This window comes from Pelmatolapia mariae, linkage group LG8 (assembly GCF_036321145.2).
Source record: "Pelmatolapia mariae isolate MD_Pm_ZW linkage group LG8, Pm_UMD_F_2, whole genome shotgun sequence".
Taxonomy (NCBI): Eukaryota; Metazoa; Chordata; class Actinopteri; order Cichliformes; family Cichlidae; genus Pelmatolapia; species Pelmatolapia mariae.
The window spans coordinates 23,719,237-23,736,655 of NC_086234.1; the positions used below are offsets into that span (position 1 = coordinate 23,719,237).

Genomic DNA, 17,419 nt, shown 5'->3' on the forward strand with positions numbered 1-17,419 from the left:
AAAGAATTAATTGAACAAATAAATAAATAACCCAGTAGTCATAGAGTTGTTATGAAGGGAGAAACTATCAGCAGAAACAACCTTTTGGTACCAGGTTGAAACATGTTTCTTTTAATCCTGAAGGTGCTCAAGTGGCAGTTTTTGGCACTTGCACAGATGTTGCCTCTTGGGTAAAACATGTTATCATTTTGATAATGTCATCTCTTTGTTATAAACCACAAAAAGTCTCAGTAAGCATTACTGTTAAAACCCCAAAAGAAGGGTCTGTGTGGAGATTTGCAAAAGACGTTAAACCATTCTGACTCACAAATGTGCCCAAATGCAGACATGGTAAAAGAGAAAGCAGGCGAATTACTCAGTACAGGTTGAACATTATTGGAGTGCAAATATGGATTTAATTTTTTCGAATCAGTGACTCACAGAGGTCACTAACACGAAGATGATACAATTCAGAAATGTCCTTGCAAGTGTTGTTAGAATATTAGCCTTATTTTGAGAACACTTTCTGACTGCACACTTTTAGAGCAAAGAAATTCCACACGTTGGTGTTTTCAGTGCCAACGTGGCTTTGAAGAAGAAAATTTTTTTGTCTGCTTATTTTGTTGGTTTTTGTTTTTTGCCCTTTATCCCCGTCCCTCTTCTCCGCTGTTTTTTTTTTGTTTGTTTTGTTTTTTCCCCCCTCTTTCTTTCTCCCTTTTCTTTTCCCCTGTCCCGTATCTAGCAAGTAAAAATAAATAAATAAACAATAAAAGGTAAATCAAATGGACCATTACGGCAAGGCTGGGATGGTCCATTTGGTAAAGTAAATCCGTTGGGCATCTTTCTTTGCCTTTAGACAATAATTCTGATGGCGAAAGAACCAAACGGGACAGGTTTAAAAAAGAAAGAAAAAAAAAAAAAAGAAGAAGAAGAAAATTTAGCCACCATCAATTTATCATTTATACCTGTGTTTTTCACACTGTTAACATATTTTCCACAAGAAAGACCTCATGTCCTAAGCAGAGGAGGCACACTAGAAAAACTGTTTCTAGTCCTACCAATGTAAGACTAAGATTCCTGTCACAAAACACCACTGTAACACTGTAGTGTCTATCCCTATCCTTAGGCCCAATTGCTAAAAAAGACTGCATCTCTATTTGTATTGCAAATCCCATACTACAATTTCTGTACTTACACAATCAACAAACCCTAACCCGACTCTAATCAAGCTATGTTTCTGTGTAATAGAAAAATTAACCACAATTTATTGCAGCAATTACAATCAAGAGCGATGTTTCGGTTTAACGGAGGCCTATAATTGATTCCAACAAGCAAAAAGTGAAGAAGCAGCTCCGAGTGCTGGAGTGAATTGAGAAGTGCAGACTCTTGCGGTGAATTAAAATAGTAAGTATTTTAAATGAAGTGTGAAGAAATAAAAATGTGCGTGTGTGTGTGCGTGCATGCTCTAGATTAGCATGAGTTGAGTTCTGAGCACCTCATTCACCACAATTAGTTTGTGGCGGTCTAAAACCAGGAAAACAGGCAAGGAGTAATTGGATTTAAATTAGACATGTTCTCTGCTCATAGCTACCTAATGTAACGTGGAGCACAGTCCTCTTGCTCACTCTTCCTTCGACTTCTTCCCTTTATCTCATTTACCAACCCTCAATCTCTTCCCACTCCTGATGCTTATATAACCCACCCAGCTGACTCCATCATGCACTTTATCCCTTACTTGCATTATACCCATTCCCTTCCAGTTCATTCGGTATTTTTACGTGTACATTATCTGTGTTAGATCATGTTTTCTACTTTTCCTTGTTCTTGCTACCAGAAATGAATTACTTTAAAGGAACAAATCAAAGAATGTGTACTAAGAAAGTGTCCAGGTTTTTATTATTTCATAGGTTTTAAAACATTTCACAGCACAGAATCATTTCTCTTAAGAGTTTTTAAATGATCTTTTATTAGCTAATGACTCTGTGGACACCATTATTTTAGTGCTTTAGATCTAACCAGTTTCACAGGGTTCTATTCTATTACTTTGCCAGGTATCAATTCTGAAAAGATGTTACATCTCCTTACACTTCTGTGCTGATGATTTCCAAATCTACCTGCTCCTAAAAGTATTACATATTTTGTCAAGTGACATTAAAGTCTGAATGACCTTAATTTTTTTTTTTTTACTTTAATGAGAAGTATGAATTACAATAATAAAAACCAATTAGTTCCAGCGATGATCCAAAACTGGACCTGGGTCCAATGTCTCCAAAGGTTGATTCTGTTGATCTGGACGTCGCGTTTTTAGTTTCCATTATTAAGCTTTTTTACCAACTAAGGCTTCTAAGGTCAAGCACTTCTTATTTATTATTAACTTTTGGAAAGTTATACATGCTTTTATTACATCTTGATGACTGCAGTGCCCTTTATGCTGGTGTAAATCAGACAGCTTTACACCTTCAACAACTGGTCCAAAAGGCAGCTGCCCACTTTCTCACTAGAACCTGTAAGATCGAGCACATTTCCCATTCAGGGGGACTGAGATTTCTCAGCCACAGGATCTAAATTGTAGAATGAGGTGCCCTTTTACATTAGGCTGCCCCCCGCCTTGGCAAGTTATAGATATTTAGGCTGTCGTATTGTCTCTTGTATTTTTGTGATCCCTTAGATATTATTTATTGATTTGTCTGGGCATGCATGAGTGTGTGTGTATCTGTTTCACTTTTGTCTAGTGATGGGATTTCCGGCTCTTTTTAGAGAACCGGCTCTTTCGGCTCGGCTCACTAAAAAGAGCCGGCTCTTTCGGCTCCCAACCGGCTCTTCAGGTTGTTTTGTTGCTTTAATTAATTTATTATTAACAACAATATAAATTTATGCACAAAAGGAATTACTAATGTAAAAAAAAAAAACGTGGTTTTATTTATATATGTTTATATATAAATATATACAGTGGCCCCTAGAGACAAAGCACGTACAAACTACAAAACACATTTCTAGCATTAACTGAACTTCCAAAACAGAGCTACCTAGATCACTTAAATTACACAATTTAAAGCATATGTGTATTGTTTGTTTATTTATACACAAGCACTCATATATATTCAAATAATTTAAAAAAAATTTCATTTACCTGTTACTACCACACACCAAATCCGGTCGTTGGTACTTCCTGGCTTGTGTAGCCACTAGGTAACAAAAGCTCAACACTGCCCCTAGCATCCTGCAGCACTTCTGTTGTGTTTTGTACGTGTTTTGGAGTTTTTACGTGTTTTGGAGTTTGTATGTGTTTTGGAGTTTGTATGTGTTTTGGAGTTTGTACGTGCTTCAGGGTTTGTACGTGTTTCGGAGTTTGTACGTGTTTTGGAGTTTGTACGTGCTTTGTCTCTAGGGGCCACCGTAAATATACTTTTATTTATTCACTCCACATAAAATGTAATAAATAAATCATATAATACAAAAACCAACTATTCACATTTCAACTTTTAACTATTTAAATTTTCAGCTTTTTCCTTTTAAACAAATTTAAAGTGAAACAACACAAAACACTGCAAACCACAACACAATTAAATATAAATTAAAATATGAAAACAAAAAGAAGATGCACATTCTCTGTCATATGGGCCTGCATGAATAAACTTTCTGAATCCTTTATAGCAGGGGTCTCAAACTCAAATGAGCCGCGGGCCACTTCTGGCACCGTCATCTCATTGGAGGGCCACTTTAGTGTCCAAGTAGTACAAAAAAACCAAAAACACTCACTAATATTTCCTAAAATGTAGTGTTTTGTTTGTTTTATTTAATTCCAAATATTGTGTAACAAGACAAAATTGCAAACATGAACGCAATTTTTTTCTCACTCTTAACTATCTGAAGCCTTTCAGTTTCATTTGTCATATGCAAGTTAGCACAGGGTCAACATTGCAATGAAATGTATTTGACAAGCAGAAGACAGTCACTCAGCAGTATAGTACAGTAGTTTCATTGAACTACCAAACAAACAGCTCTTTCTGGCCAGACACGTGGCAGCACATTTGCTACAATTTTGTTTGTATTTAACAAAATAAAAATGCAGGCATAAGCGTACACATTAGTTTTTGACTGCAAGTGAAAATTGTTTTCTTTCCAAATAAATCTCTCACTGAACTAACACAGCCAATCCCTCAACATGTTTGCACTCTCTTGTTACCTCGGCCAGGTCCGCGGCTCCGAACCGTGGTAAGGAGACCTCTGGCTAATACTGTGGGTTCCGTGTCGGGCTCGTAGCCGGGAACTAGCTTTGCTGTCTGGGTCAACCTTGTTAGCGAGAGACAGAAAGAGGCGTTGAAAGGCTGCTCCAGCAGAACTTTATTGTTTCGGAGGAAAACACGAACACGGTGTACAGTCGAGTCTTAATAGCTTACTTACAACTGGGCTCCTCAGGCACTCTTCTTGGCTGCAGTGGTTATTATTATATTTACATGCTTCCAGCTCCCGTTTCTGCTCGGTGACAGCTCATGCTTATCTCCTTTTTCTCCCTCCCTCACGCTCACACACACACAGCGGGAGGGGCGGTCCCACACGTTCTTCTTCTTCTTCTTCTTTGTTTTTAACGGCGGTTGGCAACCAACGTAAAAGGAGCATTACCGCCTCCTACTGTTCCGGAGTATGGGTCCCACACGTTCTCCCTGCTGCAAGGACTACACCGCCCACGAGGCTACAGTCTTAAAGGGCCATGCCCGTAACACTCTGCCGTCGTATTAAATCATTTTTCGTATAATAGTTTTTTAAAAATATTTCTTCACATCAATATGCGGGCCGCAAGTAGAGGTGACGTGGGCCGCAAATGGCCCGCGGGCCGCGAGTTTGAGACCCCTGCTTTATAGTAATCATCCACAACTATTTTCAGTTGTGGATGATTACTATACCTTTCTAATGTGACGTTGTTGTCCCTGGCTCTCTTTCTCTCTCTTTCCCTCCCGCTCTGTTCCTGTGCTACTGCGAGTGTAACTACCGCCCCTCCCCCCTCTTCCCAGCGCAAAGCACAAGGCTCGCGTGCAGAATGAAGCGGAAAAAAAGTGCGAGAGAGAGGGTGAGAGAAAAAAAACCCCCACAGCTCCCAATAAGGAGCCGGCTCGTGTCGTTCACTTCAAAGAGTCGGCTCTGAGCCATTTCGTTCGCGACCGACACATCACTACTAAAGTAACCCCTGTAAAGCCAAAACTAAGGCTTCACGTTCAGAGTTATTTTCTATTTTTGGCTCTAAGTATGTCAGCACTAAATCCACACCCATCTGCTGCTCAATTCCTCTGTTTAAAAAAGGTAACCAATCAGAAGGAAAGCTATGTTAAACGTAAGTGGAAAGGCGCTAAAAAAGCTGGTTTCTAACAGCAGTGAAGGGCTCCACAAAGGTTCACTATAAAATAAGCATTATTCTAAACACTGAACCATTAAACTGGAACAGTTTGCAGCCGAGAGTGAAGTGGTGGGAATGAGAATCAGCACCTCCAAATCTGGGGGCATGGTCCTCAGCCGGAAAATGGGTGCAGTGCCCAGTCCGGGTCAGGGACGAGTTCCTGCCCCAAGTGGAGGAGTTTAAGTATCTCGGGGTCTTGTTCACGAGTGACGGGAGAAGGGAGCGGGAGATTGATGGTCCATCATGTTGAAGAGAGAGCTGAGTATAAAGCGAAGCCCTCAATTTACCGGTCGATCTACACTCCTACCCTCAACTATGGTCACAACCTGTGGGTAGTGACCAAATGAACAAGATCGCGGATACAAGCGGCGGAAATGAGCTTCCCCTGAAGGGTAGCTGGCCTCTCCCTTAGAGATAGGGTGAGAAGTTCAGCCGTCCAGGAGGGACTCAGAGTAGAGCCGCTGCTCCTCCACATTGGAAGGAGACAGTTGAGGTGGTTCAGTCATCTCATAAGGACGCCTCCTGGGCGCCTCCTGGGTGAGGTGTTCTGGGCATGTCCCACCAGGAGGAAGCCCCAGGGCAGACCCAGGACAAGCTGGAGAGATTATATCTCTCTCTCAGTTGGCCTGGGAATGCCTTGGTGTTACCCCGGACAAGCTGGAGGAGGTGGCTGGGGAGAGGGAGAGGTGTGGGCTTCTCTGTTTATGCTGCTGATTAAATTGCTGATTAAATTTCTTGGTAATCAATTAACAGGCGAACTGCTTCAGCACAGTTTTATTTTTTCTTAATTTCTTCCTTTTCCCTTCCTCTAGTTTGTAATCACATAACGTACATGTGAACTTTTGTCCTCACTTATTTATCTTGTAGTGATATTTGCATGTGAAACTGTGTATCTCCCAGAATGTGTTTATGTGCTCCAAGTGTTGCTTGTGAACATACTGTATCAGAAAGTCCGTGAGTGTATTTTACATCTGCTGTAGGCAGTGATGCCATTCCTCTCAAAGTGTGATGTCTTATCTCCAAAAATAGGTTTATGTGTATGTTTATTGTTGTGCAGGACCATCAAATCTCATTCTGGCCGAGACAGCTTCTACTGCCACTAAAGTTGGCTCTTGTCACTATATCTGGACACACACAGATACTATGTGCACACACACTCTGTCCTCTGCCTCATTTACTCCCTCTCAGCCTCCCCCTTCATCTCACTCGGAAGGCTCATTAGAACAAAATCTGTATCTGACGTGTCACTCAAACAGATTCCAGGAGTTTTTTTTTCTTTGCTTCTAAAAGTACAAATGCACACAGTTATACTGTATACTGTTCCATCTTTACATTCAGTATCTAACAAGATACCAGTGAAGCCTCTTTTTTTCTATTCCATGTCTTTGAGATAAAAAATAAATACATAAAATTTCCTCGACTTTAATGTTTCTACTTCTTTTCTGTATTCTTTTTAACCATATTACTGGTTTCAGTCCAAAGAACATTTTATTCTTTTACTCTAAGTGGTGTAGTGCCTATCACTTACTGCCTCACAACAAGAAGGCTCCTGGTTCACCTCTCTGTATAAAGTCTGCATGTTTTCTGTGCACTCTGAAGTTTATTTGTGTGTGTATGTAGCAGCTACACTGATCCATCATAGTCATCATGAAATGAAAGAAAACAAGACGAGGATATAGGAGTGTTGGAATGATTTTTGAATCACAGTGTAATTTGACAGTGCATTTGCGGAGCTTCTCGATTATCTCATCTCCTTAACTTTTCCCCTACCGGCCATTTTTGTTAATGAAAAACTTGAAGCGTGCTGAAGAGCACAGGAGTGACAGCTGAGTCATTTTACACAAGAAAACCAAACAAACAGGGACAAATTTCTCATACGTCACTACACGAGGGCTCGTCTGTGAGATGGCCTCCTCATGCGCGATTACAATACGAGGCTACAATTTAGCCTACATAGTCACCGCTGCTGCCAGCATTTATCCACCCACCCGGTGGGGTGACCATGATACCCCATCAGCCTTACGTGGCTAAGGGGTAAAAACTGGTGACAGAAAGAGAAGCTGGAATTGCACAGGAGGAAATGACAGCACCGAATGGGCTGATCACAGTTGGTGCAGGCTGCACTGACATGACGTGGTTACCATTCTGAGGGGGTGCAGCGTAAAATCAATGAGCAATAAAAACTACATTTTTCATGACCAACTTTCTCATTTAAATGAACCTAACTTGAAAATAAACCTGTCTTTATTATTGATGTGACCATTTCTCCTGACTGAGACAGTACCCCATCAGAGAAATCACTGTCATTACCCTGAATGTAACATGGCTGAGCATGTGACAGTACACAGCGTACATCAGCCTTAATAATACATCCATCCTGATAATGGCTCCATCCAGCTCGGTCTTGATCTGTCTCTCTCTGCGGGGATCTGGAATGGCTTGATGTTACTGCAGCCACTGCCTGATACTGCACAACTCATCTATATTTCAGTAGGGCAGTGTGGAGAGTGTGTGTGTGTGTGTGTGTGTGTGTGTGTGTGTGTGTGTGTGTGTGTGTGTGTGTGTGTGTGTGTGTGAAAAGACAGGGCGAGAGATGGAGTGGACAATCACTGCTTTAATTTAGTAGTCTAATTCTGGTTGCAAGCTGGGCAAATAAGTGAATTTAAAGAGCAGTGTTATACAGTCAGAGCTGTGAATCTGTGCTGGAGCACTTTCTTTGTTGAGTTTCACTTACTCAACAAGCTTGTAAAGATTCTTTTTACAATTTAACCCACAAAGTGACAAAAGCAGCAGAAAGCTACAACACCAAGGAGCTTTCCTGTGGATGCACTCTGGACCTTAACATCCATAACAGACAGTGACTGTCTCCTACCTCACCCCCTCAAAGTCAAAGCCACACAGAAATTTTTCTTCCATGCTGTCAAGATGTTCTGAGATAGAGGCTGGCACCAAATCACAGGCATGTGTGAAAGCATGGCCTTTTTAAGTCAACTCAGATCTGACCACATCAGATGTAAAGGCAAATAGTCACATGAAATTTTCAACTTCATTTAATTTAAAAACACCCAAATACACCCCCCCAATATGACCAACTTCATGTTTATGACGTAGAATACTAGAAAATAGTATTTTCACCTGAGATGTTTAATGTATTTTTTTGATAAACAAGTTACAGTAAGTAAAAGGTCTAGTTTTGATCTACATTCTGTTACTGGCTCATCTTCTAGCTTTGTTTCCTTTTGTGTCAAAATTTTCTAAAAGAGACATTTTTTTAACGCTCACAAATTGGAAACCTCTGGTGCTTGTTTGACAATCTTTTAGGTTTTACTCTAACATGTTCAGTTTACAAAGAAAGCAGGTGAAAGGCACTCCCACACTGGATTTTCACGTTTCAGACCCAGGGGTAACCTGCCATTATATACAATTTATGTTGTTGGTTTTTTTTTTTAACATTTTTTATATTTAGTGTGAAACACAGGGAAATATTTTCTGTCTGAAAGCACTGACAAATGTTGGCTAGCCACACTGAATTTAAGACTGACTCAGACTGACAGCTGTCCAGTTCTTAACTACCAGCCTCCATCAGGGCTAGCAGGAAGGCCTTCACCGACTGCAGAGTTAAGATTTAGACCTACTGGGCATTTCAATGTCAGCAACGGGCTTTAAGGTCAACTAATGCCCCCAAAGAGATAGCTGGGAAGTTATTACACTGAGGAGTGGAAAAGAGAGAAGCTCAGGCTGACCTTTAAAAAACCACACTTAAATCAGCCAACGCCACAGGCGCTGTTCTACGTTGGGCTCACTCTGCTTCTGTGTGTCAGTGTGTGTGCACGTTTAGAAGGTTAGTGCAAATCTGCCGCCTCCTTAAAGACACCGACGCTGGAGTAAATCAGCATGCATCTAGAAAGCTGAAAGCTGATCTTTGCTTTAGCGATTGGTGACATATTTGTCTCAGTTTGTCGAGATGATGCATCACTTTCACTCAAACATGATGTTGAAAGCTTACCTTATACGGGAGGAAGAGGGAGTTGACTGCTGCTAGGAGACTTGTGGTATCTGGAGCATCCCTCTGGCCACAGATCACAATCTGAAAAAGATAAATAAAAAAAATAGAAGAGGAGGGAGGGTGAGGAAAAAAGATTATGTGGATGAAAGCAGAAGGAAGAAAGAGGAAAGAAGTATAATAAGACCAAAGCAATGGGGGGAAAGGTGACACGTGGGACGAGGAGATGGAGAGGAAGTGATATAGGTCAGTACTGTATTTGTAGCAGTAACAAGGGAGGCAGGTGTTTTCTCTGGGATTGCCTTCCCCTGCTTTACTTCTCAGCTTGTTACCCTCGCGCTGTTACCCTGACCTATCCTCCATAAGTCATGTATGACAGACAAACCCCTAACTAATCCTGTTTTAGGCTCCTGTTATTCCCTTCTCTCTGCTTACACAGCACATGCTTTCAAACTTACACTTTTCTTTGAGTGTTACAGAAACTTTGGGCTAACTCCTGCTGTGCCTGCTAGTTTTGGTGGTTTCAGGCTAAACTGAGGGTGTTAATATTTCAAACCAGTTACATAACTGAACAGCTGAAATAATCCCTTAAATGCACAAGTCCTGTTTAAAAACAGGGGAAGATGATTAAGAGTCTGTGTGTCCAGGGATTAGATGTGCAGGGAGCTTAGAGAGGTGCTGTCCTCAGATGACCTACGGTCCATGAAATGGGGTGAAAAATATGTATCAACAAATTAGCTGCTTGCTTAAGGAGGACTCTTGTAAACAAATGCTTATCCAAACAGGGTTTATATGATGGGCGCTGAGCTTCCAAGTTAAGCTGTTAATAATGAAAAAGTAGCAGCGGGAGGAGAAACAGCACAGGACATAAATATTGTGAATGGTGAGGATATTAAAGGCTACTTGGCTCTAACTCCACTTTCATCAGTCAGTAAATTACACACGCAGCCACTTTGTTCACAGTCTAACTCATGATTATTACTGGGATCGAGGTATACCAATGAAGCTAAAAAAAATACAACATTGTTTAAAAAATTCTTATTTTTTTAATTACTGCAAAACTTTCATATATTCCATATTCATTATATATAAAGTGAAAGATTTTTCAGCCTTCATTTGTTTTAGAACACTTCTTCAGCTTAAGGATGTGCTTGACTACTTGTCTAGATGACTAACTGTCGCTGCTAGTCAGTACCAGACGTTCTGCTCATTTAATCTAATTGTTAACATTTCAATCGATGCCAGCAATTTATTGTGTCGTAAAGGTTATGCATCCATGAGCCACCAGATGGAGCTGCAGCCCCAAGATCGCTGTAGAAACCCGCCATAAATCTGTAAGTCTAGGCTTGATCCTTCATTTACGTCACTGCTAGTCAAGCTGGTTTGATAGTCCCGCTAATGTGTCTTTCAGTGAACACGAGTCCGACCGGACAAAGGAGGGAGAAGGGCTGTAACTAAAGATTATTCATGTAGTGATCTAATTTTCTTTAACGTTCTAAAACGGACACATTCAGACCTGGCGTCACAGCTCCAGGGTGCGGGCACTTTAAATAATCACGTACTGCGGTAGTGCTGTTGTGGGAGGAAAGCTCCGCCTTGCACAATCTACATTTAATGTTTATTTTTTCCGTTCATTTCCGTTTTCTTCCGTCCCCCTGTTTTGCGGTTTGTCCTCCTGTTTTGCGGTCAGTTACAAAGACACATTTACGTGGTACTAGCGTATGATGCGCCGACAATAAATTTCTGTGCAGGCGATGTCATCGATTATGCTGAGGAATAGTTGCAGCCCTACACCACATGCACACTCCCGTGCAGCCCCTCATTTAGTCGACTAAGAAATTAGTTGCCAGGAGCCGAGATCAATCAAAAACTGATTTACAATAAAAAAACATCTTCTGAACACAATGTTACTTATTACTTTAAAAGCAGACACAAATGTGATATAAAAATAAAATGGACTTGACTGAACTAAAAAGCGCACTGCTATCTTTTATCATTAAATGAAAAATCATTTTAATTTCAGGGGGGAAAAAAACGTAACTTTTGTTGTTTTTTGTTCAGTAAAAGATGTTTAACAGTGATTACGTAAATGTGGGTCACAAACTGATCCAGGTGGGCCGCGCAGCATAATTTACAATAAATACCTAAAAAAATATATTTGATTCTTACAAACAAATTACATTTTAAGTGCACAGAAAAGCATTGTTTTAAAAGTCACACCTTTTAGACTTTTATACAACTTAATCCTGTTTGATAACTTTATAAAATTAGATGCACTTATTGTTTAACCCTACAGGATAAAATCCTTTAGGATTGGTTTCAAAATCAACACATTAAAAGTTTTGGGATTCTAAAGAACTTCTGAGGGTTTCAGGGTTTCAAAATAACTTATTTATTATTATTTGGGTTTTCAGACCAGTTCCTGATCTTGAACTCATCTCATATTTCATAGTGACCAGGAAACGTAATTTGGAAAGTAAAACTATTAATGGAAAAATCAAGTTCAATGGACAAACATCAGAAGATTAAAACAAATGAATGACAAAACACACACAGGAAACGTTTCATTTTTCATTTGTGAGACAATCAGAGTGACTAAAAGTTTTGTGTGTCCCATTTCAAACTGTGCCGTGGAAGTTTAGGAATGGCTGAAACACAACACAGTACAGTAGGGCTGCTTGTTGTGATTTGCAATCGGAAGGAATAGTATACGTTATATCTGTCTTTCACTTTTTGCAATATTTGTTATTATAAAAAAAGTTAACAAACAGACATGACTTTAGGCTCTGGTTGCTTCGTGGCATCTGTAGTTTGACCAACTAAAGAGAGAACTTTATTACCCAAATATGCAAATCAATAAAACTTTATTTGCAGTGCTGTGGAGGGATGTAGTGGAATAGTTTCATACTGATTCACGTTCACTTTACTGCATGGTTACTGATAATACAAGAGAATCAGTTAAATCTGTTTCACCAGCTTCTTGTTCAGCTTTTGTTTCTGCTATGCCACATCATTTTCTTCAGTTTTTGTTTACCACTTAATGCAAATTGCATGACAAACTGTGTTTGCACAATACATCATTCAAGCAGAAACCTTTGCTTTTAGTGGGTGGACACAAAAATCAATTTGGGCTGGCAGCCTGGCAAACACCTGCTCTCCAAGCCAACCTGGCTTTTAGGACAACTGTCTTTGGCTAACACCAATCAACAGTGGCACTTTACATGCATAATATTAAATCAAGACTACTTTGACTATCCTACCAATACCAATGGTAAAGTATTATCTGGTTGTCATAGTAACTAAAACCCACCAGCAGCCCTGATTCCTACATGCAAAACTCAAAAGACTTCAATGAGCGGTGAACTCATAGGACAAAATAAATCCTTCTGGTGCCTGAACTTGTTCCCCTTCATGATCATGTGTGTTAGTTTTAAACTCACCTGTTTAAGTGTGTAGTGCTGGGCCATAAGAGCTCGCACCATTTCAGGCAAGGCTATGGGAACAGTGGTCAGACGGTCAGAGAATGCCGTCAGTAGCTGCTGGGACTTCTGGAGCCACTCCTGTCTTCCAGTGTAGTGGGACAGACGAAGGAGGTTGAACGCTGAGACTGAGTTAGCACTGGGCTCAGCTCCATCCTGATCTGAGACGCAAAGACAAACAAAAGATGCTCAACAGTTACAGTCTAAGACCTTGAATATACTCTGAATCAAGAAAACAGAAGAGTTATTTAAATGAAACAGAGTATAAAGTTATAGTCACACTAAAACCGTGGTCGGAGATTTCAGCATGAGCATATTTATTGCACAATTGTGCAAAGAATTTGCAAACTCACTGGCTTTGAACGGCTGCTCTGAAGATAAACTTCAGTTGTTTGGAGACAGGCTGCTTTTCACCAGGCAATGTGCAATAAAAATACTCACCGCAACTACTTGCAAATTGATCACCGATAGCAAAAAACTTCAATGCAATTACCAGGCGACCAGTGATTATTCCTAGTTACAGGGATGTTGCCATCCTATTTTTACTCTAGTGTGACTGAGCCATAAGACGGGGATTAGGACTTGATACAAAACAGACTCACTCACTCACAACACAACTCATTTATTGTTATCTGAAACAAGGTCCTGGGAAGGTGCTATGCTATGCACAAAAAACAATAATCAACTAAGTATTATTTTGTCTTTTAGATATTCTTCACTAAAGTTGCCTTCAATGGTTGCCCGGTGATTGCATTGAAGGTTTTTGCTGTCGGTGACCGACTGAAACTGAATGTTTGAACATTCAGTTGTGGAAACACAGTTATTGCCCACTAAGTTCAGCAAATTGTCCTCTTTTTTTGTTTGTTTGTTTAAAATGCCAACATCAGTCAACAACAGGCCAAAACAAAAGCTTCTTTTTTATTTTTCCATTTTACTTTTAGTTTTTATGAAAAAAATCATTTAAAAAAAATAATAAAAAATGAATGCAGGTTTAGGAAATTTCATGCTTAATTTTTCAGACTCAGATTATACTCAGTGTTTTATAAACTCTATGGCATAGCAATGCGTTATACATTTTTTTAACTAATGTGATTTGTCTAAACATGGACAAACATTAAAAGTTTCACGAAATCCAGAATGATGCCATGCTTATAATCCAAATGTGGATGCAATGCCTTTCTGTGTGATGTGATGGACACAACAGATAACCCCATGAATGGCTCTGTTCAGTGACTGGTCCTTATCATTCATATCAGTGTCTAATGAGAACCTGGAAGGTGATGTTCCCATAACCTCTGCCCTCGCTACATGATTGCTTCTCAGGCCTGAGGTCTGTGTTTCTGAATGTGTGTGAGTGTGCTTTTTATTGTCCAACACAATTTACTCTTTAAGTTAAACTGCACATTTTGAGCAAAACCTGGAAATGTAGAGTTGTAGAGTTCTGACTTCTAAGTATTTACAGCAAAATGGCCCTACACAGCCACACAGCTGTACTGTACACTGCATATTCAATATGTTTTATAATGAGCACGAATTACCATCATCCATGCGTGACTGAAATGCAGAAATACTTTGATTTGCATGTTTCTGGACTCCACAGCAAGGAAGTTTCAGCATACACACACACACACACACACACACACACACACACACACACACACTGTAAACACACACAGAGGTTTAACCTGACAGTCTGTTTGCTTTCAACATTTCACATCTCATCTCTTAAGGATCCCCATGGAAGGAGGGCAGATGAAGGCGTGACAGTACTGCTTCCAAACAGACACACACATAGAAAACTTGCTGTCAGCACAGAAACACACACTGCACTAAAGCACTACTTAGACTTTTATCAGTTTTTTAAAGTCTACAAAAACAGCTGAAGCGGTCTCAAGTTGATGTATCCTGTATTTTTCTGTCTTTTTAAATGGGAATACATCTGACAATGCACTGCGACCTCGAGAGACAAAAACTGTTTTCACAAACAACTGATTTTCAACTACAAAACAAAGACAGATATTGTGCATAATTGCAACCTTAGTCTTCAAAAACAAATACACACAAGGGAGGCTGGGGCGAGGAGATGCAGAGTGGCAGCATAGTGGGGTAATCCGTCTTGCGGTGACAGGCCACGCTGCTGGGACCGGCGTCCACACTGCAGCGGGTGTAGCGTCACTAATGGGCTTCAACCCCACACAGTGCTGCCACCATAATGGCACCGTCAATCCTCTCAGATGAGAGAGCTCTCACGCGTCAGCTTCGATAAACACACACAGATGCAGGTGTGACGGCGCGCAGGGACAAGCGCTCCAAAACACACAAGCTCAGGCTGCCATCATCTCTGATCTGTCCCACATTTCATAATAAAAATAACAATCACCAAAAGATCTGCATTTCCAACTGAAAAATGATGAATCCTGTCATGGAGGAAAAGAAAGGACACAACGTGAAATCCATTTGGAAGGGAGGAAGACCAGCCTACTGACTGTATTAGTAAGGAGAAAAACAAATTTAACTGAGTCGAGATGACAAAAGATTTATGAATAAAAATACAAGTGGGAGTAGGAAGCTGTTGAAATAGATGGTCCCTGTCAGACAGAGCAGCTTGGGAGCTAAAACAAATAGAAATAGGCAACTACATCCAAATTGGAATCTACAGCCTGGCAGATCAAAGGTACATGTCAGCGTGTGGACAAAGTGTCAGTTTCTCTGACATGCCAGCAGCCATCAGTTACAGAAGTGGATTGGCAACTGAATAAAGGCTGGAGTGCACATCCAGGCCAGGCCCACTTATTTTTATATCCCCAGTCCTTTGGTACAAAAAAAATCCTCCTTTTTCTACAGATTTGCAACATTAAAGAAGTTCTTGAGGAAAATTTTTTTTGTTTTACGAGCTAAGCAAAAAGTATAGACCATTATATTTTCATACACTGTACAGAATATGTATATATGCGCAGGATGGGTTTCTTGGACCTTTGTTTATATTTAATGGCGCAGCGAGCCTCTTTACAGAAACTCTTTAAATCTTTTAGCTTTCTTGGCTAACAGATTAGCTACCTGCTTAGCTACCTGAAGCTTGAGCTCCTTCCACAGACTTTTACAGGACTGAGGTCTGGAGACTGGCTAGCCATGTTTGGAAGAACAGATATGTTGAGTGTGACCCAAAGAACATATCTGTTCTTCCAAACATGGCAGGTTAGGTTGATGTCAAAGAGTGAGTTTCATCTGACCGCAGCACTTACTCCAACCCTTCTCTGAATTATTTAGCTGTTCAATGGGAAAGTTAAGATTTGGTCTTGCCGACCATGGCAGAGAGACTGAAATGGAAGAAACTAATTCTGTCGACAGGTGTGCTTTACACACATAACACAATGAGATCAGGAGTATCTGTAATTGACTGATTGTTTGTAACGTGGCACACAACCAATCAGTGGGAACCAGAATTCTGGCTGGGCTGTAGGGAATCAAATACTTGTTTCATTTAATGAGACACAAATCAATTTATAACTTTTATGTAATGTGTTTTTTTTTTACTTTTGGTTAATATTCCGTCTCACTTAATTAAAATGAAACCATCATAAAAAATAGAGACTGTTCATTTCTTAGTAAGTGAGCAAACTTACAAATTCAGCAAGTGACCAAATAATATTTTCCCGCACTCTAAGTAAGTAACAGCTAACAAGCCACTAATATTTTAATCACCAAAACTAAGCACAAACTTCTGGGATGGCCAGCAACCCATAATAGTAGTTACATAATTCATTTAAAAATTCTCCAACAGCACACACACTGTGGAGAGGTCCAGTAGACACTTTAACTGTCTGTCTTGGGACACCTATCAGTCAAAGTGAGTCAAGTGCCCCGAACGTGACTATCCAGCCGGAAAAGTTGGAAAAATTCACCCAATTCAGGATTGAATCTCTGAAACAGCAGGCTGTCAGTCTGTCTGCACAGTGCTGCTTCTTCTACTTCTTAGTAAAACACTGTTTCATCACTACCTTTTTACATAAAAAGATTTTAATTAGCAAAATTATTTCTACAAAACTCCAAACTTTCCACTGCAGGAAAGGTTTAAGTTCTTAGTGCAAAACAAGGTTAGACAACATTTTTCATTTTTAGTGGCCATTTGTGTACCTTGATCAATCTATTTCTAACCTTTTTAATCATTCAATTTATTCTCTACAGTTATATGCCAATTTTAGATTAGATCAGATCAGATATTTTCAGTGCATGTGTGATAAATAACAAATAATTTCAAAACAAACACATAAATACTGGCCTTACACAGCTTGTCCACTAGGGGCCTCATCACAGCTTCATCAATCACTTATATTATGTTAGATATTGCTGAAAATATTGTCCTCAAAGGTTTCCTGCACCATTCTGATGCTAGTCTAATGCAATGCCACCTGTTTTGTCATTTACCAGGTTCAAAATCATTGCATAGCTGAGGCACAGGACCAGGTCAAAGACAAAAGACTTCAGTCACTGGGAAATCAGTAGGATTGTTTCTGGGTTGGGTTTCATTTCCTCAAGCAGAAAACAGATTTTTATTTATCGAATAGC

The 17,419-nt window shown here is 40.0% G+C and overlaps 1 protein-coding gene across 1 annotated transcript in view; it reads right to left on the reverse strand.

Moving 5' to 3' along the window:
• Window positions 1-17,419, reverse strand: part of spata20 (spermatogenesis associated 20) — a 59,722-nt gene that overhangs the window by 18,321 nt on the left and 23,982 nt on the right. The window contains exons 14-15 of the mRNA XM_063481621.1: window positions 12,815-13,014; window positions 9,378-9,458 (exon numbers count right to left, since the gene is read on the reverse strand). Coding sequence (XP_063337691.1) covers window positions 9,378-9,458; window positions 12,815-13,014 — 281 coding nt within the window. The remainder of the gene's footprint in view (window positions 1-9,377; window positions 9,459-12,814; window positions 13,015-17,419) is intronic.